Consider the following 18,390-nt stretch of genomic DNA (forward strand, 5'->3'; position numbering starts at 1 on the left):
AAAATAAAAATATTGAGTTTAACAATATATTTATTGTTGAATCATTTAAAAAGTAATATGACACTGATTACGACCCACATATAGTATAGTCTAGTATAGTATAGTAGCCATCCGTGTGAACGTGACTACAATATGTGCGTACGTCCCGCTCGGGTAACAGTAACCCTCATGTTTCCTTATTTCCAAAAGTCTGTATAAATATTTCGCGTGTCGTTTGTAATACTCGTAGTTCACGAGCGGGAGGGCTCCCGCGGACACTGGGGCCCGACCCCGGAGAGCGAGTCCACGCATGCGTCCTTAATTAGGTATTCGAGCGGCGCGGCGGCGTGGGGCTGCGTACGCGCAACGTCGGCGGCTCCTTTGTGCCCGCCGCGCCGCGAGCTCTCCCGCTCGCACACTGGAACTATTCACGAACTGTCCACTGTAGCTGGGGCCGCGCCGCCCTTTCAATATCAAACGATTACTCTTACCGGTCTAGATCAACGTACACTGGACGGACCTTACCAAGAAAATATTCGCTTTCGCCATTATCTTCTGTACTTTAAGGTTTATATTTGTATACGTGCCTTGGATGTATCGGAGGTGTTATTAGAGTGATGTAATGAAGAGCCTTAATTGTATATTCTACTTGTTCCGTCCGTCCCGAAAGATAAAAAGAGCACTGAGCAGTACTCGCTCGCTCGCTTTCATCGTATTTGTGGCGGCGCGGCGGGTTCTCGTTACATTTGTAACTTCCATCTGACCACTAACAAACACAGTACTTAAACGACAACGGAACCGATATTCATTGTCGTCTTGTTGTCTTTCTACCAGTCTTAGATCGGTATCGTCGTGGTTGCCGGAGTCGTGTCGACAACACTGGAAGCAAAGCCTGCTGTAATGCGGTCGGCCCGTGTCTGAAGACTTTACCGTGTGTACTGTGTTCCTGAGCTGAGAGGAGACGGCGCAGCAGCACGGCTGGTTCCTTTCTTAGCCTTTAAATTAAATATAATATTATAGTGTGGCGGACACTCGCTCGGCGCTCACTCGGCTCTCACTCGGCGCGCCAATTGGAGCGAGAGAGGTTAGACAAGAGCCGTCAACAGCGCCTCGACTCGCACTCGTGTCTCGTTTGTTTCGTTGTTGTTGTTCGTTCGTAGTCGAGTTCAGTCCCCGGAAGTCTCGCTGCGTGAGCGCACGTCGGTCGCACGTCGGACGCCCGTCGATCGCTCGTCGGTTATCAATGTTGTGTTTACGATCCTCGAGCGACATAGTGAGCTATGACTGAACATGACACAGAATACTTTTCAATATTCGTGATATTGATACAGTGAAGAGGTTACAATGGCTCGGATCGTTTGCGTGCTGCTGCTGGCGTGGCTCGCGGCCGCCGAGCAGGAGGAAGCAGAGGGCGGCAAGTGCGAGAGGATCACCCTGCCGCTCTGTCAGGAGCTAGGCTACAACTGGACCTCCATGCCCAACCTCATGGGTCACAAGGACCAAAAGGAAGCCGAACAAGCGGTAAGAAAGCGTTCTATTTGAAAACCTCTGAATGAATCCACTAACGTAGCTCTTTGTACGTGTTTCATACGGCTAGTTACAATGGGATCGATTCGCACTGTTAGGAGGTGAAGACATGTAACAAGCCAGCAAATGTAATGTATTATATATTGTTCGTATCTGTTGCTGTCGCTTCTTGGACGTTCACTCGACGCTGGGGGTGCCACTAAGGGTATACCAGGTTCTAAAAGCGCGGCCTGAGGTGGTATCGCCAACTGAACAGGACCACTTTGAGTTAGTTTAGTAGTTAACTTCATAGATATTACTAAACATTTCTTAAATTTTAAGAAAATGTTTAGTAAAAATTAATTTATTTCCATTCGACTTATCAAAATTATCGTGATTATTGGAATTTGGCCATACTCGTATAACGTATTTTAATAAAACACTTGCAAACCATAATAATGTAGGTATGTGTAGGAGACGAGAGGCACTGCGCCCTCGCCGCGAGATGTCGAGAATTTTTCATCTACTCGTATTGTCACGTTTGTAGGTAATATCAACGCAAACACACAGCCGCAGTTGCCATGGTAACCGTTGCCATGGATCTCGTCGGCTCCAGCCGTCGTTGGACCAGAGAGTCACACGAGCAATACTTTGTTTGAAGTTGACGCGGGTGAAGCCGCGGGAACAAGTGTGCTTGCTTGTGTGACCAGGCGCCCCAGGCCTCGTACCAGTAATCATTCTGATCCTACTCGAACCATGTTCCGCTGTTCCACGCTACTTTGTGCGCGGCACACAGTAGGTACTCGGCCTGCAGTGAGACGCTGCGTGGTGTCGTCTCAAACAAGGAGCCGCCAAGACAATCTGAGTGCGAATCAAATATAATTTCGTGGAACAATGTATATCGGTAACGTTTAGGCGGCGCACACCGGCGCGGCGGCGCGGTGGACTGGCTACAGACGACAGTCGTGAGCGATAACACAGTACAAACAAGCGCTCGCTTATCGAGGCGGAGATCAAAGGAGCCGCCGCGACCGGCCCCGTCTCTGCGCGTGAGGGGTCACGGAGCCCGCCGCGCCTGGCGAGCTCAGCAAGCAGCCGGCAGCAGACCGGCGCTTTCTTCGCAAGTCCAGAGCGCGGCCGCGGCGGAGCGTTGTTTTATATTTATAACTCTGTTATCGGAACGCCGCGCCGGTATCTCTGCCTTAAGTGGCGATGTGTATCGGTTAATGCCACGTTATCGGCGGCATCGCTTTAAGTCTGCATTATCTGATACCTCCAGTTATAATGTAGTCATTTCGCGAGACCGACAACTCTTTGATGGGCGGCTCGTGTTACCAGCTTCTATAGGTTCAAATGAGTTGCTGACAGTTAGTTACAGCACCGCACTCACTGTGGACAGGTGCTCTACTCGCACGCACACGCAGGCCCTGCGCGTCGGACTAATGTCGGACTAGTGGCGCACTCATCAACATAGTCATTGTAGAACTGATATTAATGACGAGGTTTACGAGACTATGCCCACGTAGTTTTGCATAAACCGACTGAGAACTCAGTAAGCACGAGCTGCAGCGGGCAGCGCTATCAGCTGGACCTTATCTGTAACAACAGCCCTAACATAAACCGAACGTAATATGCACGTAATATGCACACACCACATACATACATATTATTATATTGAATTCTGAAATAGGCCACATCTATTAATTAATTTTAGCAGCGTGAGGGAAGCGCCCGCGCGCCCCACGCGTCCGACCAGTTCGTGAATAACTTAGCACGTTTCGTAATAAAAAACTGGCTCGTCCGCGGCCGCCTACCTGCCGTAATTAGGGCCGGCAATTTGTGGCGCTCCGGGCCCGGCTCGCGGCCCTTTGACGCGCCGCCGACCTTGCTACGTTGCTTCTCTTCAATTTATACGAGTATTAGTTTGATATCTTGCAACCCCTGCACGTCGCTACTGTGCCCTCAGTAGTTTGGTAGTGCAAGAGTACGCCAAGTACGACCGATCGATCTGACCGAGAACTGAACATTCTAGTCTGACAGACGCCTGTTAGAACCAGTCAGTCTTGTTTTCTTTCTATGAGTGGTAATTACACGAATCCACCGGTTAATATGGAATCAGCACATAGCTCAGTGGCCGCAGCAGACCCGCGATATGCTCGACACGTTAATGCGCCCCTAGACGCGGCAGTCGCTCGCAACCAGGGTATGTACGAATACTTACAATATCCTGCAGCTATCTACGAATATGGTCAACTTAACATAAGAACCAGAATAAACAACCGGTGCTTGGGGTACCTATAAGCACTGTTAGTGGGTCGGGAGGATCCGAAATGGCCCGCGGTCTGCTCACAACACCATGCAGACCGTTGAGTCTCACATACCCCGCGCGCCCCTTTTGCGCGGGGACCTCGTAGGAGGTTCGGCCTTCTAACCGAAAAAAAAAAAAAAAAAAATGGATCCGAAATGACATGCTTTGGGCGACGTCGACTGATTACTATTCGGTTTGCAGGATCGGGAATGTACCTAGTTATCGGCGGCCACGATGAGAGGGTTCTTTTGTCCGTAGATACTTACTGATGGACTCGTGTAGGTCCATGCGTCATGGAGGGAGCAACCTTAATACTCTCCCTAAAGGCGGGCTGCTCCTACATTGTGACGTGGCCACGCAAACTCGACTTAATGTTTGGTTGCATAACTTCACGAATGAGCGCCCATATTAAAGCTATTAGGGACCATTTTAATCGGTTCGTAATTACGGTTTTAACAATCACAAATTACCTGCAATAAACTGACGGATAAATGTATAGCGGGTGGCGGAGCGGGAGGTGCGGGCTCGAGCGGCGAGATCAAACGAATACGAATACGGCAAGACGCGCGGCCGCTTTCGTTTTATTGCGACGATCCGGGGGTCGTTCACCCCACATACTCTCCAACACCCGCCTGCACCACTACGCTACATCCGACTCAGCTACGGGAGTACTTATATTACCACGAACAGTAACAATTATGTAGGTACATGTAGATATAAATCTGTGTAATCGCAAACTGAAACAAATGCATCGTGTACAAATAAGTAAAACTTGTTTGTTGGGTAGGTATTGCATAATTATGTTTATATCTACTTAGAACAACTCAGCACATAAGCGAAGAGCGAGCGGCAGCGCGGGGATCCCGAGTTCCCGGGGAGAGCTCCTGGAACAGTAATGTTGGAGATGCAGCGCGGCTTCTGGGATTCACTGTCAGTCGTCTAGTCGCCCCGGGACGCAACGAGTGACAGACTACTAGTCTATGGGCATCACCAGCCCGTAGAGCGTTTCCGTCGTGTGTGCCTGCCCACCTGCTACCTCGAGGTTGACAACGTACTTGATTAGCTCGAGACCTGTAATAATAATAATATAACTCTTTATTTAACACAACATGTACAGAGGAAGCATATAAAGCAATTAATAGACGGTGACATAAATTGGCGACCTTATCGCTGAAAGCGATCTCTTCCAGGCAACCTTGCAGGGAGAGGAATAAGCAAACTGGACGGTCCTATATCTTAATAAACTTACATAAAAATATATACTTAAGTATATACACATGTGAAAAATAAATACCATATAAGATAGACTTACATACGATTAAATACAAATAAATACTAAAAATACGCAAGTAAATACAAAATAAATAGCAACTTGTACAGCTAGGTATATCGTAGGAGAGCCATATTATTGTGCAAGGTAGTGCGATTTTAATCTGAACTTGAAAATTCTAACTTGAAAACTGTAACTTGTACTTGTAATGTTTTTGCAAAGAAGAGCTCGCGACCGGCTGTGACTGTGCCTGCGGGACACGAACAAGCACGGAGCCCCCCATTTACGTGATTACATTGGGTAATTTTATTAGAGGAATAGTCATATTTATTAGTAAGTTTGTCAATAATAAACGAAACAAACATAACAGCTGAACGGTGACCCCGCAGCGAAATTGTTGCCATTGCAACGCTCCGGAATGCTTCACCACGAGTTCGGTCCGGCGCGGGGCGGCGCGGGGTTACGCTTTAGCGAACTAAATTCGAACGATTCGAAAATCTCAGATCCTCAGTAGGTACCTACTATGAAGGGAATCTTGAAGGTGATCGCTTCCACTGTCATTAAGAATTGAAGCGCTTCCCGCCTAATCACGGCGCGCAGTCCTTTGTACCGCCGCCACCAATCGAACCAACAATACAATCCCGCAAGCGAAACTAGACTCTGTACCTCGCACATAACGTCCATCATGAAACGTGCGTTGTGTTCATACTCTGAATACCGGCAAGTATCATCGAAGCGTGTCCCGGAAAGCTATTATAGTCTTTATTTCATGTGAGCTAAAGTAGACATTAGAGTGCCTTGCGACGGTCACGACTATTATGAATTGGCCACGCTCCGTCGGCAGACGATCGGTTCAGTAACAATGCTAGGGATGCACGCCGGCCTGCCTGGTCTGCGTGCGACAACAGGACATCGTATTCAATATACATAGTCAGGTCATAAATTCTGTCACATGTTTAATGTAAAATAATTGAAACAAGTTTATTCATTATGTAACCATTAATATACCAAAATTAACTTAACAAAACATAGATTCTTATGACACTAAAGTTTATTCAAAATGGCCTCCGTGATTTTGAATACAGGCCTTCAATCTGCGCGGCCAGTCGTCTATCGCAGCACGAACGAGGTCCATGTCAATATCGGCGGCTGCCTTAATCAAGGATGTCTTGAGTGACTCCAAATTGGGATGAGGCTTTGAGCACGCCTTTTCCTCCAAGTGTTGCCATATCTTGTAATCTAACGGATTCAAATCTGGACTGGAGGAGGACCAGTCTTCGTGCCGGATGAAGTCGATTTCACGCGCCGCCAGCCAGTCTTGTGTGCTCTTCGCTCTATGAGCTGGCGCCGAATCTTGTTGGAATACCCAGTGCCTGTTATTGAACATGGTATGAGAAACAGGTACCACAAGGTTCGTCAGGACTGTATTTTGATACACAACTGCATTCGTTTTTACACCTTTCTCACAAAAATGTACCTCTGTTAAGCCCCAATAAGAAACTCCCAACCATACCATGAGCGAGGATGGAAAATGACCTCGTTGGACACGCGGAATAAGGTTGCTCGCTTCTTCACTACTGTGTGCGTACACCTTATCATTTTGTTTGTTGTAGCTCTCTTCTACGGTAAAAATTTTTTCATCCGAAAAAAGAATTTCCCGATATTTTTTTCCCGCGTACCGCTTCAACAAAGCGCGGCATCTCTTCAGTCTCAGGTCCATTAGACGAGCATTCAAACGATGTCCTGTTTTTCTTCGATATGCCCGAAGCCCTAAGTCTTCACTTAACACCCTTTTCACCGTGGTTCTGCTTAACCCCATCTGAAGGGCCAACAGTTTCTGCTTACGTTTGGGATTTCTTTGAATTCGCGCCTTCACAGCTTTTATCACTGCTGGAGTCCTAACAGACCGAGGGCGACCACTTCTTGACCTGTCATCTACACTAGAGTCTTCATTGTATCGTTTGATGGTACGATAAACGAATCTTTTGGTTGTATTCAAATTTTTCAGTATGTTAAAAATTTGAATTGGCGCGTAACCGCAACGATGCAACGCAATAACTGCAACACGGTCTTCTTTAAGCGTCCACTCCATATTTAAAAATGAGTAAAATTCTAAATGTATACTATTTTTATTTTCATGAACAATTCGAAATTCGAATTCAATAAACTTTTTTGTGGCCAGCATTCTAAAAGAAAAGTTTTTACTGTGTGACAATACTTATGACCTGACTAGGTATTATCTAATTTTAAACATCATTATTACTTTGACATCGGTGCATCTTGAAAGAGTAAAAAAAGTCACATAAAGGAAACTACGTTGTTAAATACATATAATAATTAAGTGGGAAATATTTTGTGGCCAAGCTCTCACGCCTGGCTTGTCGCGGAGCAGGCCCGGGAGGGACGCGAGCCCTCTCGAGAGCCCTCGGCCCGGAGTGCGGCTCCGAGCGGACTCGCAAGGCGCCCTTCACAAGTAAAGGCACAATGAAAACACTAACAGTGAAGACGCAGGACGCAGTAATGAATGCGACATTCAACTTGGTGCAGAAGAGCCGCCTAGCCGCCTAGCCGTGGAGGAGTCGCTCTGTCATGCCTCGAGGCAACCCTATACTAAATATTGTACTTTTAAGAAAGTGTCGAAACTTGTGTTCCCGATGACACGCGCACGATTTGATCAAAGATTGTTATATTGTTATATATATACCACGGGTGTAAATAATATAGTTCATAATGTGAGGCGTGTACAGTCCATACCATTACTTGCAACTTATCCCCTGCGCCGCGCCCGCGCCGATATATATTATAATTGTACATTCAAACAAAATAAACCAGAATAAGGGCGCCACCCGCGCCCTGAGGTGTCCAGGCATCTCTAATACCTCATGGAGTACTATATAGTATTATTAGTACTATATTTTATTTTGCTTGAAAATACAGTTTGGAATGAAATCAACTAAGCGTGTATGTGTTGCCGACCGAGAGGGCTGGTGGTCGTGGCGCCGACGACCGCCAGTCCGGCGTCCCGAGGGGGAGGGTGATGGGAGAGATGTGCTCCGCACTAAACGCTTCACTTTCCCCCCCTTGACTTTTCATGAGTTTTGTCTCATGCGAGGTTTGGACGTTGGTTGTTGAGAGACAGGAGGTTTTAGTCGGTTCGACTCCGACATGCCCCGCCCTCCATCCCCAGTGAAGGGCGGAAGTCCGGCGATTTCCTCCTGACAAAAAAAAAAAAAAAAAGCGTGTATGTGTGTAATGATCGTCGTACTGTAACAGATAAGAGCGACCGAGCGACAATGCGCATGCCGAGCCGCCGCCGACTGTTCTACTCACAGTACTCACAGTACTCACAGTACTCACGATACTCACAGTTCTGCTCGTAATGCGATACGAACTTGACACACTCGTGTGTACCTACACGAAACTTACACTACGAAGGAATAACTCCGATGGGCCGTATGCTCGTTGAGCTCTCTACGCAATATATGAAAAAAACGAAACGATAATATAATAGTATCGTCACAGTGTATTTCTCTTTCCTTTGTCGTATCAGTGTTGTCAGAGCGGTCGTGATCGTCATTCAGTATCATTGCTGTGTGCAGACGTTATGCGCCTCAGGAGCAATCGCCACTTCTCCCGGCTTGTGGTGAGCTTTGTACCTGTAAACAACCGCCAACTGCCGACAGTGTAATGAATATACAGTATAGCAGTGAGCGGCCGCGGGCAAAAACAAAACAAAGACGAACAGAACGATTCTTGGAGGCCATTGATTCGTTTGTACACCGGTGCGGTCGCGGGGCCCGGCTCGGCGTCCGCTCAGCCGTGACGACGCCGCGACGCCGAGTAGACAAACAACAGTACACGTTTATTTATCTTTTAAAATATTCAACAGGTCTGATTGCTCCTTTTGCTACGTCGGGGAATCCCATATATGGATATCCGGTTGATGGGGGATCAGGCCGGGCTATGTCGGACTCCAAACGGCTACCGACTAAACCCCATCGATCCGGGCCCCGTCACTGCTGCGGTTCACACTCGACTTTTGAAGCGAAACGATTAATTTTCCATATTCGTGATCGGACCCGTGACCTCTGTCAAGCAACTGACACATCCATACAATTAGTCAGACTAGATAATTCCGTTGATGACGTTGACGCTAACAGAAGGCGCTACCGAACGTAGAGTCAGCATCTCTCTCGGGTGTCCTGTTGTTGATGTTCTACCGACTGGATCGCTAATCAGTACCTGACTGTCATACACTGACACGAGCAGTGTGCGGCCCGGGGACCACAGCCGCAGTCTGGTCGTCGCTCTCTAGAGGCGTTACATGACATACAGTTGGTAGGTGGCGGATGGTAGGTGTCTGTCTACATAAAAAAAACCAGAGAGTTTTGTAGAGTCTCACCTTATTACGAAGAAACAATTCACTTCGCTTGCAAATCATGAGATAGAGGCGTCCTAGTATGAAAGGGATCAACATGTCATCCTTCTGTCGAAGGTGACGCCTAGATATCTGACCTTCGAGGCCCACGGTATGGGCTGGCTAAAAAGAGTAGTGGCGCTAACGGCGGAGGTGTTAACACGCCTATTAACCCCTTTTGAAGGACACCGCTGTGCTTTTCGTGGGGTTGATGTCAATGCGCCACTGCCACTTCCGTAACGACTGTCCCATGGTGGCTGCTGCGATCTGGACTCGCCGATGCAATAGCGACTTCTTCTTACACGAGTAGTACATAACCGTGTCATCAGCGAAGAGCGCTAGATAGGTCTCCGGGTATATTGTTGACATTATACAAGCAAAATAATAACCTTGCGGGACTCCGGCCGTCAGATGAGGGAGGCGTGAACGAGTTCCCTCTACCCGACATTGAAATGAACGGGTCGACAAGAAGTCTCGTATGATGAGCACGAGTCTGGCATTCCCATGTTGTACAGTTTGTAAATCAAACCGTTATGCCAGACTTTGTCGAACGCCTTTGCGATATCGAAGAAGAGGGCTCCGGTCGGGATGGGTTTCCGCCTATTTAGCTCTATTAGGATGTGCTCCGTGAGGCGGTGCAGTTGTTGAACGCGCGAGTGCTTGGCGCGAGTGCTTGGCGCGGAACCTAGACTGCTCGTCGATTAATAATTTCTTTTCGGTAATGAAGTCCCAGAGGTGTTTCTGTGAAGGAGTCGTTCGTATATCTTGCCTATCGCTGGGAGGAGACTAATCAGACTGTAACTAGCGGTTTCATTTTTCGGTTTGCCCGGCTTATGTATACCGATAACGTTCGCTTCTTTCCACACCGCGGGAAAGATACAGTTCGTCATAGCGACATTTAAAATGGTAGCTAACATTGCTATCAGTTGGACTGGTAAAACGCGACTTTAGCGCACGATTGCGGAAGCCATCGGAGCCGGGCGCCTTCCTATCGGCCAGCAACTCTGCCTTGTCATCGTCATCGTAAGCCGGTGGTTGGCCTGAAGGGCGTACGAGGGGAGGCATAGTAACGATAGTTTCGGACTTGAGAATCCTAGCTAGTCGCCAGTATGCTTGGTGAGTTAGCGTGAGTTCTTCTGAATAGGCTATAACAATCAAAAACCGTTAATAGACACATCGGTTTGTGTAACCGTAGCGGCGACTCTTTGATCTCCACGCGCCCGCGCACATCGCACGCGGCGCCTTTGATCTCGCTCTTCACAAACACGACTCGACGCAGTGACGTAGTGACGTACATCTTACTTTAGTTATAAATAGTTGACTGCGGAATAACACATTATTTTCTCGCCGGATCTTCTCAGTGAGTCGCCTTTCCGATCCCGTGATAAATTCTGCAAAGCACGGCTCTTGCTAGGGTTCGTGCTAGCAACGTCATCAGATTTGAACCCCGTGACCTACCTACTAGTTAAGGTTACGCTGATATGGTCTCTCTAGACCATCAGCTTAGGTAGGAAAAACTCCGTATTGACAACTCCGTAATAATATACATGACTAAGTACGGCCGGTATTCCCTATGTACACATTTCAACGACAATCCGTTTTGACAACGCGATGAGCTGGATCAGATCTCAGGTACATAACCTTTGTAACCGTTTGTAAAGAGCAACAGCAGAGTTCGATTGTATTGTGTTTCGCCGCGCAACGAAGAGGGACTCGGGATGATGCTGCGGAGATTCGTCTTATTCAAAGCCACTTCGTCCGCACGTATCTACCTCTGTGCGGAAATAGATTACATAGATAATATGTTTTTGTCGGTATGGAGTGGAGTAGTGCCCCCTACACCGCCTACTCTCACCTAAACTCTCTAATATAACATAAACAATAGCTTGTTAGAACGAAATGATGCAAAATAATAAATAGTAAAGGGTAGTATTAATATGTAGTAGTAGTAATCCGGTAATCCGGTGCGCTGTACGGAGTGAAGGACGGTTCGGGTCGGAGGCAGCCTCGCCGGACTCCACGCGCTGCTCCAGACGAGCGCTGTCGGTGGATGCTTTCGATCCTACATATTGTGTATACAAGTACATTCATTGACAGTATCCACTAACAATGCAACTATGTACCTACTTACATCATGTGAACCGTATCCCAACGACAGAACAACCATCGCTCGTGCTATGAGGATCAACTTAAACTGGTATACGTGCAATTCGTTTGAGAATGTTTACTTTGGCTGGCCCATTCAGATGTTCGATTCTAAGAATTACTTGTTTGCCGCCCCGAGGTCCTCCGAGCGAGCGAGCCAGCCAGCCGACCAGCCGGCCTGACCTGCGGCTCCGTCTTCCAACGACGGTGTCGAGGGTTTGCGTTGGTGGCGGTTGCGTTGGAAAATGTTCAGTACTGAAATTATTCAGTAAGTATGAAATAGACTATAGTGATGAAATAAGTTCTCATCACGAACGGGTTTGACGTGTGCGCGTGCGGTACAGCATGGGCACAGAGCGAGTTGAGTAGGTTGTAGGTATCTATAACGTTCCTCCCAAACTAATTAAAATGAACAATGTTTATGAGCACGACACCGACACGCTATCGTTTCAATCAACTTCAAAAATAACTTTAGTTGAACTATAATTCGTTCGAATGATTTATTTACAAGAGTCTCGACTCGACTCGAGCCGGCGCGGCAGCGCGCGGCGAGCCCGACGAGCCCGACGAGCGACAACAAAAGCCGGCGAGCGACAAAAAACTAATTAGGGGCCGGCCGAGAATATCCCAGTGATCTCACACGAGATGTCCCTTTGATCTCACGAAGACGCGACGCTGATATTACAGACTTGAGACGCTTTTGGTGGAGCGACAGTAGACACCCACTTCGCTATCCTGTGTCCTGCCAAGTCCTGCGCCGTGGACGCAGCGCCGCGGAGCCAGCTCGCTGAGATTACCGGATGGATGAAATGGAAAATTTAATTCAATAAAATAAAATTAATCCTCATCAGCTATAAAATTCTAAAATATTTGTGGAGGAACAAACACAACACAGAAAAGTATTCACATTGAACATCTTCAGTTCCTAAATTGCTTATAAATATTTTTCTGTTTGTAGGAACTATTAACTTTATTTCATTTTTATTTCTTAATACAGTACTTTGATAGACGTTCCTGATTTAATTACTCAAAAAAAAATGTTTTTTGGGAATTTATTTATATACCTTTTCCTTATTTACTATCCCGTACCTAATCGTTGGTAGCTTAAGGGGCTATTCCAACTTCGGGCGGACCGGTCCGTGAGCTCACGAGTTCAACCTGAGGGATCTGCTAACACTGGACCATCAAGAGCAGTGCTTCGCTGGAACTACTACCGGATCGGAATTGCGACCCACTGAGAAGATCCGGGGAGAAACTCAGTGGGTCGTGTCTATGGGCTAGGTCGGTGTATGACAAGTTACTGCGGACTTGACTAGTGTTCAGGCGTCGCTCGTGTACTGCTCAAGCGGCTCGGAGTGGAGCGCGGGGCGGGGCTGGCCAGCAGCGCACGGCACAGCGGCCGTCTCATCCTCTGCCTCACCACTTCTATTCACGCTCGTAGTTGTTTTCCTAATTGCACACTAAACACTTCCCCCCTCCCCCCCCCGCACTCCACCGCGCCCGCCGCGAGCTCTTGCCGCAAGCACGGCAATTATCTCAGAACAAAGACAGCGCGCCCGACTACGAATCCGGTTTTTTTGTGAACATTTAAGCGAATTATACATCGGTGACTCTGTTACTTCGTTATGATAATAACATTGACAATGGGCATGTACTTCGGTGCCTCATTCCCCGCTAATTCTGACGACGTACAGACGGTACATAATTTAACATTTAGTGACAATTCACAACTGTAATGAGAACCAGCGTTGGAAAACACCTTCAAGATATATATTGATATTACGAGTATGTATATAGAAAGTTGAATACTTATTGCGTTTTATTTCATAAAGATAATGAACGGCTTAAGATTAAAGTGTCATCGCCGGCGAGTCGTGGCGGCGTCAGTGAGCTTCGCGGTGGGAAATAAAATTAAATTCCAAACTGGTTAATTGGTTTTTTATGCTTCACTATGTGGTAAAAGATAAATAATTACAGGTTCAATCTCGAGATCCGATTAAGTAACGTTGAGTGGCCGGTGTCGATGCGTCGATTGTAGATTAATCAATTCATGACATCGATTCGATTCTCTACGGCCGTTTCAATCTCCGCTGTATCTATTACGATCTGCGATAAGATACAGCCGGCCGCTATCCGAGGACTTATCTTCCAACTGTATAACAATTTAATTGAACAATTCTAAAGAACGATACGAGTGCGCCCGTACGACACGCCTGTCGCGCCGCTGTCCGGGGGCGACAGGCAGCCGCGAGCTGCTGTGTGCTCACACACTGCAAGGAGCGCTCCTGGCGTCCTGGGAACAGTCCGCCTTGTCGTGCAGCGGCCAGCGGACGCTACAAGAATGTTCACGAACATTTATATTGAAACCTTGATTATGAATGCTTATGTATGCTTAGCTGCCTTGTCGTTTGTTTGTTTACCAGCTTCGCACTCCTTTATTACGATTACCTATACCTTTGTTTATGTAATTATATAATATTCTATAATAATGATAATAATAAAGCATTCTTTGCTGCTGATGTTTCTCGTGCAGTACGTTCGATGCCGAACTGGAGAAGTCCAGGACCGGACGGACTGCACAGTTACTGGATCAAGTGGATCCGGGGTTCACAAACGCCTGGCAACTCAATTGCAATAGGTTCTTGAGTTGGGATCACTCCCAGATTTCATGACATCTGATATCACTTATTTTATTTATAAATCTGGCAATACCTCGGGTCCTAAGAATTACAGACTAAAAATAATTACATGCTTACCTACCATCTATAAGGTTACATCCATTTTGAAAATCAAAATTCAAAATCACATTATTAATAATAACATCTTATCACCAACTCAGAATGGGTGTAAGGCTCACTCATTGACATGACCATTACTCAACAAGTTCGGTGGGGTAAGAGGAATGTTCTTAGGACTTGGATTGATTATAAGAAAGCGCATGACTCTGTGCCTCATACACGACTAATGATGTCTTAGAACTATATAAAAAATATATCATACTACGCTCCTTTCTTAGCTTATGAACGGGTCAATCAATGGTCTACGTTTCTTAGTCAACCAATGATTTGGTGACGACTTCTTCTGCTGCCCCGTATTGTTTGGCGCTTAATCCTTTAAGCATTTAAGCATTAAAGATACTTAAAGATTCAACGCTAGGCTACCGACTTTGCAGAGGAGCTGAGGCTATATCACATCTCTTGTTCATGGATGATCTCAAATTATTTGCATCCAAAAAATCTAACCTAATGAGTTTACTTAAAATAACCGACAATTTTAGTAAAGCCACTGAGATGAAATTTGGTGTTGATAAATGTGCGCTCATAGATGTAGGTACAGAGAGGTAAAGTTGTAAACCCAGATTGCTTACAACTTAACCATCTTCAAATCTCTTTGTGAATCGGAAACCTAAAAGTACCTTGATATTTATGTTCAAAGTGCTGAATATTGTTGACGCAGATATGAAACAATCGTTTAGAGATCGGTTCTTTGGTCGTCTTATAAAGATCTTAAAAAGCCATTTATTAAGCGGAAACAAGATTCGATCCTTTAATGGTTGGGCTATGCCTATTTTAACATACTCTTTTGGCATATTCAGCCAGCCCAGCTCTCAAGGTGGACACAATCGAGCTGGGCGCACTGGATCTGGATAGTAAAGTCAGGCGATTGTTAACGGCATATAGAATTTTGAAATACTGAAAGTTGTATATGCCTCAGAAATGTGGGTCGTGATATGTTGAACACCGAGAATCTGCATAACCGAGAGTTATACAACCTTAAGGAATAAGACTTAAACGTGAGCATGTATCGGGATGTCGTTACAGTCGATAAGGGACTAACTTCACTATCCTTAGCTAACAGTAATTGCACGAGGCTGAAGGTGGAGAGCATTTCGGATCGCATAGCCGTATGGAGGAGCAAGTAGTTACACGGTAGGTTCTACCGGGCTTTCACAGGGCCTGATGTAGACCTGATGTAGCTTCCGTGGCCTGGTTACGATTCAATAACCTCTTTGGGAAAACTGAAGGTTTCATTTTTGTAGTTATGGACGAAATTATCATGACGAACAACCACCGGAAATAATAATATGTATATACTAAAGGATGGGACGGTGGAAATTTTTTGGGCCTGCCAGCGTCCGGGAGAGTGTTAGACATATTGTTTCTAGCTGTTCTCGTGTTGCTAATGCCGAACTTTCATAGACATAGACGTGGCTAGGATTATCCATCTTCAACTTGTTCTGAATTATAGTTTCCTTGATTGTGCTGTACCTCATTACCAATACCAATCTCCACCTGTTCTCGAAAATGGTCACGTTACCACTGTACTGGGACCTATCTATTACCACAGATAGGTCTATGGTTGTCAATAAATCTGATATTGTGATAGTAGATCGGTCTGCGCATCGAGTGGTGTTGGTTGATATCACCATTCCTCATAACGAGAACCTCGCGAAGGCAGAAAAGGACAAATTAAAAAAATATTTATACCTGGCTCACGAGACAACCGCCATGTGGCATGTTAATTCAACCTTCATTGTTCCAATAGTTGTGTCGGTACACGGTTTGATAATTCATTTCGATAAAGCGACACGACACCAGAACCCTGACATTGTGGCCGCCGGTAACTACATAGCCGATCCTGCGGACCAAATGGTAAATAGTCGACGTCGCCCAAAACACGTAATCTCGGATATTCCCGATCCTCTAACGGTGGTTTTAGGTACCCCAAGCACCGGTCATCGTTCTCGTCGAACCCGTCACTTGCGACGAAGGGCTCGGCGAGTAAATTAACCCACAGACACAGCCCACTGAGTTTCTCGCCGGATCTTCTCAGTGGGTCGCGTTTCCGATGCGGTGGTAGATTCTGCGAAGAACGACTCATGCTAGGGCGTGAGTTCACCTACTAACCCGGCGACGCTGACATGGTCTCTCAAAACCATCAGCTTGGGTAGGAAAAAAATATTTAATAATGAAAAGTCTCAATCAATATCTTAAGAAACTTTCGTTATCCAGCTATATTAGGGGCCTGATACAGAAGGCAGTACAGGTAGGCATATTTGGTACGGCGCATATTGTGAGGAGGTTTCTCACTCTGGAGACCTAACCACTCGGCAATCTATTTCCTGTGTTCAGTTGCCCCCTTTTTAGGTTAGGTTAGGTTAGCTTATGAGCAGGATCCGAAGGCTGGTTCTGGCGTCTTGTCGATGGAACAAAGTACATTGCTGTCGTTCATGAGGCCCACGCGCCGACACCGAGTTATTAAGTTCCACTAATGTCATGTATTAATGGATAATCTGGATCTGTATAACAAGTGTGTAAATGTAATTTCAGATGTCACCGTTCAGCGACATCTTGGGCAGTGGGTGCTCGCTCCACGCTCGCTTCTTGTTGTGCTCGGCCTTCGCCCCACTGTGCTCGGAGGAGGTGTCGGGTTCCGTGAGCGCCTGCCGGGCGCTTTGCGAGACTGTCGCTGATGACTGCAAGGAACAGATAAAGATACTGTCGCCGACGGTGATGCTGGACTGCTCTGCTTTCCCGCTCCGAGCCAACCGAAAGCTGTGCATGCGGCCCCCCAACGCCAGCGAAGCCGAGCCCGAGCCGGCGCCCCCTTCCCGATGGCCCTTCCGCGAGCACGAGCCGCGCGCTGGGGGCTGTGCGCCGGGCCGGGCCCGCGCGCCCGCCGGCCAGTGCTGGCCCGCCTGCGGCCAGGATGCCGACTACACGCGCGAGGATAAGCGGACCGTGGACATCTGGATGAGTGCGCTCGCGTGGGCTTCGCTGCTGTCGACGTCGTTCGGTCTACTGACGTTCTGCGCGGAGCCCGGGCGGTACCGCTACCCGGAGCGGCCGGCCGTGTGGACGGCGGCGTGCCACGGCGCGGTGGCGCTGGCGCACGTGGCGCGCGGCTGGCTGGGCGCGGAGGCCGTGTCGTGCGCCGGCGCCACGCTGGCCGTGGACGGGCTGGGGGCGCCGGCGTGCGTCGCCTTCTTCGTACTCACGTACTACTTCACGCTGGCGGCGGACGCATGGTTCGCAAACGCGGCCGTCGCGTGGTATCTGACAGCCGCCAGCGAGTGGTCGACGGAGGCGCTGGAGCGGGCCGCCGCCTACCTGCACGCGGGCGCGTGGGGCTGGGCGGGCGCGTGGACGGCGGCGACGCTGGCCCTGCGGCGAGTGTCGGCGGACGAGCTGTCGGGCACGTGCGGCGTGGCGGAGGGTGCGACGGCGGCGCTGGTGGGCGTGCCACGGTGTGCCCTGCTGGTGACGGCGGCTGCGCTGGCGGCGGGGGCGGCGCCGGGCCTGGCGCGGGTGCGGCGGGCGCTGGACGCGGCCGGCTCGAGGCGCGTGGGTCGGCTGGCGGCGCGCGCTGGAGCGGCGGGTCTGGGGTACCTGGTGCTGGCGGCGGCGGGCACTGCGGCGCGCGTGTGGGGCGCGGGCGCGGCGTGGCGCGGCGTGTGGCTGTGCTGCGGCGTGGCGGCGGGGTCGTGGGCGTGGTCGCGCAAGTCTGCGGCGGTGTGGCGGCGCGCGCTGTGCCCGCCCCGCAAGGCGCCGTGCTGTGCGCCGCCGCTGCTGCGGGCGCCCCCGGGCTGCAAGCGGCCGCCCGTGTCCCGGGTGTGAGCGCGCGCGTGTGTGCGTGTGCGTGTGTGACTGTGTGCGGACTCGTGTGGGAGCGCAGTGTCATTGCCTTCTGTGAAGGCGTTCTCGATGTCGCTTGTAAATAATGTAATTTTTGTAATAATATACGGTTTGTTTTAAATATACAAAA

The 18,390-nt window shown here is 48.4% G+C and overlaps 1 protein-coding gene and 1 long non-coding RNA gene across 9 annotated transcripts in view; one reads left to right on the top strand and one right to left on the bottom strand.

The window, feature by feature from the left end:
* Positions 1-12,524, bottom strand: part of LOC134200883 (uncharacterized) — a 28,169-nt gene extending 15,645 nt beyond the window's left edge. For 2 of the 7 annotated variants that reach the window (XR_009975994.1, XR_009975991.1), the window contains exon 1: positions 12,508-12,524. This is a non-coding gene — a long non-coding RNA (uncharacterized LOC134200883). Of the gene's footprint in view, positions 1-3,917; positions 3,944-8,283; positions 8,304-8,791; positions 8,810-12,507 lie in introns of those variants that run through there. The other 5 variants (XR_009975988.1, XR_009975982.1, XR_009975995.1 and 2 more) reach the window with 4 other exon arrangements.
* LOC101745514 (frizzled-10) lies at positions 17-18,390 on the top strand. 2 transcript variants are annotated; one of them, XM_021346479.3, is made up of 2 exons: positions 17-1,500; positions 16,956-18,390. In XM_021346479.3, the coding sequence occupies exons 1-2, from the start codon at positions 1,324-1,326 to the stop codon at positions 18,240-18,242; spliced, it is 1,464 nt and encodes a 487-aa protein (XP_021202154.2). In that variant the 5' UTR covers positions 17-1,323; the 3' UTR covers positions 18,243-18,390. The 2 variants fall into 2 exon arrangements, with proteins under 2 accessions (XP_021202154.2, XP_062530736.1); XM_062674752.1 differs by lacking the exon at positions 17-1,500 and adding an exon at positions 7,406-13,410.

This window comes from Bombyx mori, chromosome 3 (genome assembly GCF_030269925.1).
Source record: "Bombyx mori chromosome 3, ASM3026992v2".
Taxonomy (NCBI): domain Eukaryota; kingdom Metazoa; phylum Arthropoda; class Insecta; order Lepidoptera; family Bombycidae; genus Bombyx; species Bombyx mori.

Bases quoted from the DNA above. Each gene is read 5' to 3' on its own strand.
- LOC101745514 (XM_021346479.3), top strand. From the start codon at position 1,324: ATGGCTCGGATCGTTTGCGTGCTGCTGCTGGCGTGGCTCGCGGCCGCC. The intron at 1,501-16,955 runs GTAAGAAAGCGT...ATGTAATTTCAG, and splicing joins AAAAGGAAGCCGAACAAGCG to ATGTCACCGTTCAGCGACAT.